At 40.9% G+C, this 12,462-nt stretch overlaps 1 protein-coding gene across 5 annotated transcripts in view; it reads left to right on the top strand.

Annotated features, from left to right (window-relative positions):
- The window catches only part of CSGALNACT1 (chondroitin sulfate N-acetylgalactosaminyltransferase 1), a 43,775-nt gene that overhangs the window by 29,723 nt on the left and 1,590 nt on the right, over positions 1–12,462 (top strand). For all 5 annotated transcript variants that reach the window (XM_010411749.4, XM_019293451.3, XM_010411747.4 and 2 more), the window contains 5 exons: positions 6,160–6,376; positions 7,565–7,666; positions 8,487–8,665; positions 9,010–9,104; positions 12,154–12,235. In XM_010411749.4, coding sequence (XP_010410051.2) covers positions 6,160–6,376; positions 7,565–7,666; positions 8,487–8,665; positions 9,010–9,104; positions 12,154–12,235 — 675 coding nt within the window. The remainder of the gene's footprint in view (positions 1–6,159; positions 6,377–7,564; positions 7,667–8,486; positions 8,666–9,009; positions 9,105–12,153; positions 12,236–12,462) is intronic.

Below are 12,462 nucleotides of genomic sequence, written 5' to 3'. Positions count from 1 at the left end.
TGTGAATGAGTTGCTGAGGGAGATGGGAGCTGTGTCAGAGCACAGATGTCTGGGATGGTGTTAGTGCTGTGACCTAGCGATGCTGTCTCGGGCACAATTGCAAAATGGCAGTTTTCCTGGGGAATAGGACTTAGTGACAACAATGCCTGCCAGTCTCCTGCAGTGACACCAATGTGCGCTCACAGCTCTCTAGTCATGCGCTTGCCCCAGAACTGACTAAGCAAGGAGTGACTGACCAGGCTGCAATCCCAGATCTATTTCCAGTGTTAACATTGACAACTGCAGTTCAAATCCATGCTGCCATTCTTCTCCTTCCTGTTTGTTGTTCAGTTTATCTTTTCAAAATATGTTTCCACAGTTTGTTATAGGTGTATGACTGTTTGGCACCAGCTCTTCCATGCGAGAGGGTGAGGAGATAGGAGATTTTTCTTGCCACACTTTACTTAATATCCATTAAGCTGTGAGCCTGCCTTTATGCACAATCAAGGGTCTTTGACTGGATACCAGTGCTGTGCTTGGGGAACAAGTGCAGAAAGGTGTGGGGAAGAGACGCATGCTAGTGCTGGTTCTGTGCAGGTTCTTCATGCACATTATAATGGTCTTGCTGGCTTTCACATACCATGGTGAAATACTCCAGAGGGAGGAAGCCCTTCATGTGACTTGGAGCTCAAGAAACTGGAGCCCTGTGTGCAGCTCATTCTGACCTCAAGAAACCTTCCTTGTGTCCTCCCCCTGTGGGGCAGGTCCTTGCTTCTGTAGGTGCAAGGAAATAAATTCTCATTCTCATTCATCAGCACAGACTGATTTGTTTGCAAATGCAGGGATCCATGTATTGGGGCTGGAAACAAAGAGACTTCGCAGAAAATTTTCCTGCCAAATTCCTTTGGAGGTTTCTGTCACTTCTTGTCATTCTCTTTTTCCCCATCTTTCATTCTCCCAAGAATGGCAAAGACTGCCAGTGAAAGGACAAATCCATTGCTCTGTGTAACTTCAGTATGTGTAGGGAGAACTGAGTTTTCTGTTCCAGTTCTGCATTTCAAGTATAGTTTGGACTCTGAACTGCTTTTGGAAACAGTGCTCTGCAGGTGCCACTGCCTACACAACAAGTTATTAATAAGCTGGATTCTATGTCAGCTTCTGGCAACTTAGTGTAATCAGCAACACAGCAACCATGAGTGCATTTACCCAGCCACCAAGCCAGCTATTTTCATTTTCTAGAACTGCCATGGGCAGCTGGAGATTTCTGGGAGACGTGGCCCAGATCTGCACTGAAAGTAATACCACTTAACCCTCTAAGTGTTTTCCAGCTGCTTTAGCAATAACAGCACACAAAAACTGTGTGCCTCTCTTATGTTAAATGTGAGGCTACCACCCTCATCTTAAGGTTGATCAGATGGAGAGATGTGCTGAAATGAAAATCAGGTAGTCAGGGTCAGAGACAGGATTTAAAATCTGAGCTGCTGCTGTCAGTATGTGGGATTTGTGTCCTTGTTTTTCCTCTATTCAGCAATGCCTTTGACACCAGCTTTTCTCAAGAGTGTTGCTGATCCTGAGTCTTGCTAGAACATAGAGTTGCGCACAATAATCTTGTTTTCTTTGACCTCCTGGGTGGATTTTTCTTTTCTTGTGGATCACATCTGGTACCTGCTATCACTTTTTCAGTACTAGTTCACTGCTAGCATATTCCAATAGGCAGGGTGATGGTGTGTGGCAATAAACTCAGTTGGGGTCTGTTTCTCTTCCTTTTTTTTTATTTTGTGCATTTATTCTTGTCTTTGCAGAGGGAAAATGTTTCTTTAAACACTTCTTGCATTTAAGGAGAAATATTTTGTCTCCGTGGCTGGGATATCTTGAAATTAGTGTTGCATCTCTTCAGTTTCTAGACAGAAGGACTTGTGCGTGGGAATTAGACTATGACCCTAGTACCCTACATCTGAGTTAAACTCCTTCTCAGCAGATTTGCTGTTACATGAAATGTGGATAGGATTCTCAGTTCTCCTTCCAGAGTAATAGCTGACACATAGTGGAACTTTCCCATTCCACCCCCCCCCCCCGCCCCTTTAATTCAAAACCAAGAGGAGCCACACCTTCTCCCTGGAGCTCGAGATGTATCCATCTGGCTGCTGCTCTGCTTAGCTTCTCTCTTGAGAGAGGCACTTGGGCTGTTCTGCTGCTGTAATGCTCCCCTCTCCCCCTTACTCCTCCCACTTATGTAACAAGTTCACTAGCTTTCTGCCAAGGGGAGTCAGTAAGAAACAGCATGGAAGAAAATCAGAAATTTCTGTGTATTATAAGCAGGCAAAGGACTGCTCTGTTTCCAGTAGAAAGCCAGTTGCTCAGAAAGCAGGATAACAGGTCTGGTCATTAATTTATGTAAATAGCAGCCAAATAGATCTGGGAGTCATTCATTTTCTCACAGATAGAGATAATAATTTGGAGACTCTTGACAAGCCTGAGTAGTGTGTTCCATAAGTGAATGGAATCACTGCCTGGACATATTCCTTCCTAATATGAACAGTTCCAGAAAACCCCTGGATTGCTTAAAAAATGCCCTGCCATAACACCTTCAAATATGTTGGATCATAAGTTTTCCTACTTGAAGTATCTGGCTGTCTAGTGACTGGAATTTTAATCAAGGTCTCAGAGGCAAATGAAAAAGGAGTAGCTTTGCTTTCTCAAATGGGAAGCTACTGGTGGTGGGCTATCTGATGGAGTTTTGCTGTGGAAGCTTATTGCAAAGAAGGAAAGATGCTTTTCATCAAAGGATAAGATGCTGTATTTTACTGCATGTTGAGTGGGAAGACCATTGTAATACTGAGTTAAAATGGGGACAGTGAATCCTGATAAATCCTCATAGTGGCTCCTACATCATCTAACAGAAGGGAACTAATGAGCATGAGTCCAGGGAGCGTTTCTAGTGACAGTGGAAGACTTGAAGCCTGTAGTCTGTGAACTGAGCCTAAAATTGTCATCCACTCAACAGCATTTTGTTAAGAATGCATGGCTGTTTGCTAGTTACACATTTTATGTAGATCCATATACATGACATTTGTTTGCCTGCCCTGCTGAATAGACATCAGGTATTTTCCATCTCTGTAGAGAGTCCTGGGAATTGCTGCTCTGAAGACTGGAGACTTACTGCTCTTTACTCAATTCTTGAGCCCATGCCATTTTTGCTTCTCGCTTGTTCTTTACCTTTATTTTAGCGCCATTCTGTCTGCTGACACAGAGCTCCTGTTTACTTTTTTACATTGGGTTTCCAAAGGCTTTGACTTTTCTCCCTGCCTCTGAAAGGAATGGTGCATATTCTGAACTATATCTGCTGTAATGGAAGCAATAGATGATCAATAACCTTCTTTTATCTATCTCTAGCCTTTCCAAGGCTTTCATTTCAGGAGCAATCTTTTATGGAAAAGGTTTTTTTGTTTACTCTTTTGAGACTACTTTTTTCCTCTCCTCATAGTTTTATCTTGGCATTGAGGCTGTTTGACACATCTTCCTGAATCACGTAGAAAGTCCTGGTGGCACCAAGTAGAGCCTTTGGAAATGGAAAAAATTTGTAAAAGGCAGGATGTTCTGCTGGGTGAGTCGCCAGAGTGACTCAGGACATTCAGACTCATTTCCAAGGCTCACTGCCTGCCCTTGGGAAAGTCACTTTGTTCCCTGCTTCTAAAAAGAAGATACTTAAAAAAGGAAAGAAGATGCTTAAAAATGGAAAACAAATAGTTTAAATATGCATGAAGAATAGCCATATTTAATTAGAGGCATTAAAGTTGCATACAGTTCTCTTCAGTATAAAACGCTAGGATTATGAATTCTTGGATTACCATGTTGCACAAAGAAACCTTGCCTTCACCTAAGCTACTTGTTTTCAGACATAGTAGCAGTACTGAACAAGAACAAAACTACAGACTCAGAAGCAGCCTCTGTGTATATAGCCCTAGGAGGGACCCCAGTCAGGTCACAACTTGCATTCTTCTTTTAAGGTACTTCTTATTTGGCAAGGTTTCCTTTATTGTGTAGTACATCTCTCCAGGGAAGTAGTATTTGTGGGGTCATTGTTTCTTGGCTGGGGTAGGTAGAAGAGAATGTAAAAGCAAAGACTGAGATGTTGTGTGGTAGGTACTATTAAATTTGTTAATTTAATTTAGATCTTTGTTATTCTTAAAAATGACAGTACACTATGTCAAACATGTGAAACAGTCCTATCAGTTTCTCTCTAAAGAAAATGCAGATCAGATTTAATTTAGAGGTTTTTTTAGCTGAATGTCAAAAGGTTGCCTTAACCTTTCAAACACAAACTTCCTTAGTAAAACCTGTGTTCAAAAACTGCCTGAGCAAATGAGTGCACCCAACAATGCACTTGGATCATTAGCAGGCTTTCTGTAAGAATAAATGGGTGAACAGAATTCAAAGTCCCAGATTTGTATTCTCTGGCCACCAGGAGGATGAAACCAAGGGAGTATTAGGTCACTATTTAGATGATCTCCAGTTCAGAAACAGATGTAGTTGATGGTCTGCAGCTTGGGCAGACTCTATGAAAAAAGCTAGGAGGAGTCAAAGGCACAACTTTGAAAGATGAGCACTACAAGAATGATTGAGCTGCTATCTCCCTAGATTCATTTGCTATGCTAGAAGGAGGATTGGAGCATTTGTTGAATCAGCTTATATTAAAAATAAAACAAGAAATGAGTAACAGCTCAGTAAATCTGCATATATTATTAACCAACTGAAGTGTTCATTAAGAATAAAACACTTAGAGAATGATAGTGAAGATAAGACAGTACACAGAACTCGATCCAGATAAAATCACACCTCATTAGTCTTTTGATTATACCAATGTAAGAGCTGAAATACAAGATGAAGATATTATGTCACTTTGCTCTTTGAAGCAAACTTTGACCCAGACCTTCATGAGAAATAGAGCTGACAGTCTATGGGTCAGATGCCCAGCAATGTTACACATCAGGGAACAACCAAGATTTAAAAAAAAAAAAAGAAGCTTTATTTCGGTCTTGTTTTTCATAACCAGAAGAAGATATGCTTCCTAGCCAGATGGAAGAAAAAAAAAAAAAGATAAGAAAAGAGAAAAGAAAAACAAGTCAAGAGGAGGAGTTTTTTTCCAGACATTTGTGCTTGTCTCTTTAACTTCTGCAAGAGATGGAAGGCATTGCAATTATACTCTTGTACTGATTAAGTTGTTAAGATGTTTTCAGTGGCTTAGTGAGTAGTGAGAATTAGCATTAATTTTTCTTTCTTAAACCTAATGGATCTGCCAGTGAAAAAGCTTTATTTCAGTATACGCTGTAGGAACTGAAGTATCATTTAGAGTGAGGAAAATCTACAGCCTTTTTGTGAACTTGATTTAAGATATTACAGTATTTCCGTGGGGCACTATCAAGGCTTTTATAGTTCATGCTGGCCCTCAGCATGAACCAGACCAATTTCACCCATCAAGTATGTTAAAAGTTCCTTCCATATAGGAAATAAATACATGCTTGTATGAATTAAGTATCCTGGTCTAGCCTCTGACAAACTGTAGTGTCATCCTTGCAGACCATTACTTGACCAGGAGTGGGCATTCACAAAGAGAAATAGCAGTCTCTTGAGAGTTGAGTAACAGGAGAGTTTTGTCCTGACTGGCAGTGGGTGAAGTCAATGGCTTCTGGGGCCTGGTTGCATAGTTTTATTAGGGGACTTTCCAGAGAACCTCCTAGTGCTCATCAGGAAATTGCTTTTCTGGGAGATGGCCTAATCCCTCCTGTTGCAGAGAGGCAGACTGCCTTTGCAGTCCTTCTGCATCCCATTACCATGCTTGTCTGCAGTGGGCAATTGGAGCTGTCTGGAAAATAAGGACAGTATGTCTGCTGGGTTATACTGAGTGTGTGCAGTTGGTAACCTTCAGGGGTTTGTAACTCAGCCAAGCCTTGGAATGTGCCTGCAAGAATACCAAACAGCTCCTGTAATCCAGGGCTGTGTCCCTGCCAGAGCGGTGGCCTCCTCCGAACGATGGTGGACTGTGTATTGGTTTAAAAGTAAACATCTCATTGCCTCATTGCTGCTTTTTCAGTTTAGGTGTAGCACATGAAGACTTTATCCTTTTTTTCCCCCAGGAGCCCAGCTTTAATCCAAAAATCTCTTCATTTTGTTTGCATGCAGGGATCTACCGCACAGAAAAAAATAAAGGCACATTGTATGAGCTGACTTTCAAAGGAGATGCAAAACATCAGTTCAAGAAGATTGTTTTATTCCGGCCATTTGGTCCTGTTATGAAAGTGAAAAATGAAAATGTCAATATGGCCGACACACTTATTAATGTCATTGTGCCGTTGGCCAAGAGAGCCAGCAAATTTCGGCAATTCATGCAGAATTTCAGGTGGGTTTCCTTCAATGCTGCCTTTACTTTTTCTGACTTGGAAAGTAAGATGCACTTTTAGGAGTTATCAAGACCTCACTCACTGCTACTTTTACCTAACGGTTTGTTGTGCCACTAAGTGATTTTTGAGATTACTGAAAGGCATTTGGTTGCTTAATGCATTGTGATTAGCAGTAAAGGCAATTATATTGCAGTCATCAGGGTTTCTGATTTGTATGTACCTGACTTAAGAGTCTCATTCTGTTTGTTTGGCACATACAGTTGTGGCAACGTGAGAATTTCATGCAGTGATTGCAAAGGAGCATTTCTGAGGAAAAGGGGAATCAGTGCTCCAAGACACTTTGCCAGGCTCCATTAGATAAAGTATTAACGCAACAAAAGGCAAGAAGGAAATGTATTTGAACTTTCAGCATAGTTACTCTTAAACTTTTATTTTTCAGCACAGAGATGATGTTCAGAGGGAGAAATTAATTGAGATGTAACTTTAAATAGCTGCCCAGAAAAGACCATGTTATCAACAGATACTGACTCTTACAATGGGATCTGTTTTGTCTAATTACAGCCATCTAAAAATAGGCTCCTTGTCTAAATTAGTCTTCTGATTAGTATTCTGATTATCTTGTTTTAGACTGGGAGAAATCGCCCTCTGGTCATGCTGATCTCTCTGCTGATTATAGATGAACTCTTGCTGACTAAACTTCGTGCAAGTGAGGCATGATTCTAGCATTTGTTCAAATTGGTCTTACCCTTGGGCTACGTGTTTGATTTTTGGTTGATACTTAGGTTTTAGTAAATGCCAAAGATCTGAACTCTGGAACATCTGTTACAAAAACTCAAGATTATGAGGTAGGGTATTATAAAAATACCTCTTCTCATATTCTCCTAAGTGCTGAAGTTATTTCCTGCCTGATCATTCTTCCTGGGGCAGGATGGCCTCTTTTAATAGTGTCCTATTAATATAAGAAATGCTGCTTAGAGAGCTTGTACCTAATCTGGCTGAAAGATAGACTTCTGTCCCTTCTAAGAGAGACAATGAGCTGCTTTGTCAGGACAAGGATGTCTGTCAGTAAATCATGTCCCCAGGAATGCCTCTGAGGTTCACCCTACTCTGCCTTCCCCAGCTGCTGTAGGCTATGTTGAAGGAAGCTAACTTCTGGGATAAGTCACAAATCTATCTCTGTTCTCCAGGGAAGTGGGCATTCAGCAGGATGGGAGAATTCACCTCACTGTAGTTTACTTTGGAAAGGAACAAATGAATGAAGTCAAATCGATACTTGAAAATACCTCTAAGTAAGTAACTGAACATCTGGTATGTGCTGTTCATACACAGTGATCCTCTGTGAAGTGGAGACTTGGTAGCTCAAAACTCATAGTTGTGCCAAAAGGTTCCAAAGTGCATTGCAGAAAATAGCTCTCTTTTTGTATCAAATAAAAATGGTGTTACCCATAGAGTCCCATATCTGCGGTTTTGTGAACTGCAGAGCAGATTTTAACTGAATTTACCTCAGTGCAACTGCTTTTTTCCTTTTTTCCTTCCTCCCCTCCCCTCCCCCCCCCCCCCCCAGTGGTAACTCTTTAGTTCTTTGAAAGTGGCTTTAGCTGTTAGGACCGAAGGCTGACTTCCAAAGGCAGGTGGAGACAATTTCAGTAGAGCATAAAGGATCTGGATACTTTTGGCCAGTTCTATTCTGTTGAGTTTGGTTACATAGCTGTGTTTGTCAAGATCATGTGGCACTGCAGCCTTTTGCTTGTCTTCTCCGTGTAGGAAGAGGACCCTTGTATAGATACAGTAATGTGACCACAGGTAATTGAAATTTGCATACTGAAGATACTTTTGTTAATCTAAGAGTTGTTGGGATTTTTGTGAGACCTGCCCAAAGAAAGTCTGTGACAGGAATGGTAGTGTGTGAGTACTCATGTCAAGCTCTGAACGTAGATAGACATAGTGGAAATCTCCTTAAGAGTCAAACAGGACATCTCTTCCCTCCAGCTGCTCTCAGAACTGTGATATTACAGATTTCTAGGTTAATTCTTTCATATGGGGTTCCCACCCCTGATTTATATTAAGAGCTGGATGGACAGAGGAAGTTGCTGAATATTTTCCTTCTAGGTCAGCCAACTTCAAGAACTTTACCTTCATCCAGTTGAATGAAGAATTTTCCAGGGGCAAAGGATTAGATGTTGGTGCTCGATTTTGGAAAGGAAACAATGTTGTTCTCTTTTTTTGCGATGTGGACATATACTTCACAGCCGAATTCTTGAACTCCTGTAGATTGAACACACAGCCAGGTACTGCTTCTCATGAAGTACATTATCTTTCAACGGGTTCTACCTGTTATGTAAAATTCCTCACCACAGTATGCTTGCCTTTGAATTGGTAATGAAGCTACTGCAAATCAGTTGTTAACAGTTCCTGCTCCCACTGTGAATAATCTCTTGCCTTCAGCACCTATGCTTTCTGGAACAGGATCTTTTTATTAATTATATCCTTGCATTAACATTCTTGTGGAAAGAACATAGGCTCAATGGAAAATTTGTGTGACTTTGTCTGGATTTGCTCAAGCCTGGATTGCATCTTGTAAGAGACAAGTGTGTTTTATACAGTAAAGAAAATAACCCATTGTCATTTCCAGGGAAGAAGGTATTTTATCCTGTTCTCTTCAGCCAGTATAATCCCAGTATAATTTATGGTGACCATGATTCCATCCCGTCTTTAGAACAGCAGCTGGTAAGTACATGCTTCTCTGAATGCCTGCTTTTATTTAACAAAGCATTTTTTAAAGGTACTTGTGCTCTTGGACAGCATTTCCCTATTCCTTGTGCGCAGTGACCACCGCACAGACAAAATTAACTACAACACTCACCTTACTGTGAGTTCTGCAGGTATGTTTCACTGGGAAGTGTCTTGGTGCCATTTATTTTAAACCTTTTTGAAGTTTTTACATGGAAACTAAAAATTTAAAACATTTTGGGTTCTCTGCTAGAAGATATTTCCTAGCTAGTGAACAATTCCTCCATGGTGTGCTATCTTGGAGTGACAGTCCTTGACTTGCTCTGATTTCTTCCTTGCACTGAATACTATTTCCATTTGAAAAACTGACATTTAGAAAAAGCAGACCTGTCCTCAGATCAGTCAGTGAAAAAAGAATTCCGGGGGCCATCACAGTTATTCCCCCACTTACTTGAACACCTTACAGTGGCCTTTCCCATCCCACAGCTCATGATTAAACTGCCTGTGAGCAGACAGTGTGTTTCTGAAGTGTCTCAGAGTCAAATCACAGGCTTGGAGCTGTCACTTTAATCTGGCACTGATACAACACAGCACAGCTGCATTGATTTCCATCTCACCTGCTTATTTTTGGTGTGAAAACAAAGCATTATTTTTAACAACATTGCCATAAGGCATATGATTAAGACATGTATGAGTTTTCTTGATGAGGAGGGAGCTGTTGTGAGGAAGAAAGAGCACACAGACGAGAGATTCACATGAATGTTAGTGACCGAGCCATTGCTTGGTACTGCTGCAGACACTGTTCTCCATTCCCTTGTGCTCTGGTGTTGCACTGTTGTTGAACTTAAAGGCCTGATAGAAGGGAGTCTTGCTTCTCTCCAGAGTCAGTGGATCACAGTCCTCTGCCCACTAGTGCTGCTAAGTGGCTGAATTTTCAAATTGAAACGTAAGCCAGCTATGCAGCTTCATTCAGTTCCTCCGGGCCAGGTCCTAACCTGCCACATCTGCCTCTTTTACTGCCAGGCACTGCACTTACTAGGGCTCATCCTGTCCCAGGCTGGACACTGTCCCCAGAGCATGCCAGCTTCTATTATTGTTCTGGGTAGGTAGGAATTAAGGGTGGTCTGAGCCCAGGGACAGTCACCACTGAAAAAGATCCCTTGGGGTCTGAGTCCAGTCTTCTGTCATCACTACCCCCACCTTGTACAGTTCCTCTATAAAAATGAAGAATGAGAGTTTGAAAAGTCCATCCAAAATATTCTGAAGTATTTTTTTGTCTGCTGCTCTCTGTGTTATGAGACATAGCCAGAAAGCCTTTTACTGAAGAGTCTGGAAAATCCCTTCTACTGTTTTTTTCTCAGAACAAACTTGTTCTGATCATACCATGGGATTCACATAAGCTTTTCTCTCTCTGCTCAGAGCCTGTCAGGGATCCTCAAGGTTGTAAGCATTGTGCTTAGGGAATGAAATAGAGTTTAGCTCTCAAGCTAGCATAAATTCCACAAAGTACATTGTCAGGATTGTGAAAGTATTTATAGCTAATATTTGAATCATAAAATGTGCTGCTTATGTCAGAAAAGCTTATTGATTTAAAGAAGTACGGCCAATCACATTTTTATGTATATTTTTATATTTTTAGCCCACATTAGTTGCCAGGCATAAGGTCAGATCTCTGCCAATAAAACAAGACAGTGTTAGCTCTCTGTCCTGGAACTTGGGCTGCTGAGGAGAAAAAAAGAAGGCTTCAGAAATCTTTGATAGAATTTGATTTGTGCAGCAGCCACTTGCACTAATGGAAAATAATAATGCTAATACACGAGTAGCTTGCTGAGAAAGGGCATCATGATGGCGACTTCTTGTTACAGTGCAGACCTGACAGATACAATCTTGTTTCCTTTTAATTGGCTTCTGCAGTGACTTGGATTTTTCAAGGAAAGGAGAAATGAGAAATGATATCTATAACAATGTGAGCAGTAAAATAAAAAACATTTGAAGAGACAAGAGTTATGAACAAAAAGGGGAGGCATGAACAAGAAATCAGGAGAGACAATTTTGGAAGAGCATTTCTTCATAAAGGAAATACTGGGATTTGTAAATCCAGAAATGGAAATTCTCTTTCCTCATCTTCTGAAATTCTGTCACAAGGGGAGTCAAGATTTTCCAAAGCAGCTGCTAAGGGATAGGTTTCTAACCAGGCATTCAGGAGTGTGAAGTACTGCTGACTTGCTCAGAGGATTTAAATGCCTGTCCCAGCCTCTTGAAGCTCTTGGATGTCTCACCAGGTTGGGTTAGGTCACTCATATGCATGAATTATGACCTTAAGAGATCTGTACTTGGATATCTGCTTTTCAAAATTATAGCCATGGTTTCTCAGTGCTCTGATTTTCTACCTGTAATACATAAAGTTTTCATTGTCCATCTCAGGAAGGCAGACCATTCATTTTTACAAAGGCTTTTATGAGACATATATCTATCACCTTACATATCTGGAGTTCAATTTTAGCTGGATGTAGCAGTTCTGTAATGGAAAATTATTCTTGTTACTCAAAATTAACGTAGTCAAAAGCTGTTGGTTGCGTGATCAGATTAGAACCACTGTTTTCTTCCAGAGCTCTTGTGGTCCACAATGCAGATGCCACCATCTGCTCTGACAGCAGAGTCTGGCTTCCCTGGTTTACCAATATGTTTCTTACATCGGGTTTGAATTCCACAGAAACAAACAATTTTGGAGGATGCTTTGCCTGCAAAGAAGCAAACTCCAGAGGTGTGATATTGTTCTACTTGGTCTACAACAGCAGGAGTGGAGCAAAACCTGATTGTTCTGGATCAGGGGCTTATCTATGATACCTAAGAACACAGCTGTTTGCGGGGGGAGGGGGGACAGATGTATGCAATGTATCTACAAAAACGAGTTCAGGACCAGCCATGAATTCACATGGGGAAGAATAAAAGGGCAGTTGCTCCTATTTCTGATCACATTCAGGTCAGAATGCTCATTCTGAAAGCATTTCTGCTTCCATGTAAACATTCCTTTCCCTCCATGCAGATTATTAAAAAAGAAACTGGATTTTGGAGAGACTTTGGTTTTGGGATGACTTGCCAGTACAGATCTGATTTTATCAACATAGGTAAGAAAAATACACTCCAATACACTTGCCTTTTTGCTAAAACGTAGACAATTATGATCGGCCTCCCTTTCCTTTGCCAATATGTCTATGTCACTAATTTGCAGCAGTGCTGTGGTTAGATGTTCAGGCTCTTCCTAGATGCCATAGAGGTTACCAGAATCTAAGTACTGCTTACAAACAAAATTACAAACATACAACTTTTGTTTGGTAGTGAAAGATTTGAAGAT

This window comes from Corvus cornix, chromosome 4 (assembly GCF_000738735.6).
Source record: "Corvus cornix cornix isolate S_Up_H32 chromosome 4, ASM73873v5, whole genome shotgun sequence".
Lineage (NCBI taxonomy): Eukaryota > Metazoa > Chordata > Aves > Passeriformes > Corvidae > Corvus > Corvus cornix.
The sequence above is the reverse complement of the archived record's forward strand: the minus strand, read 5'-3'. Positions and strand labels throughout refer to the sequence as shown.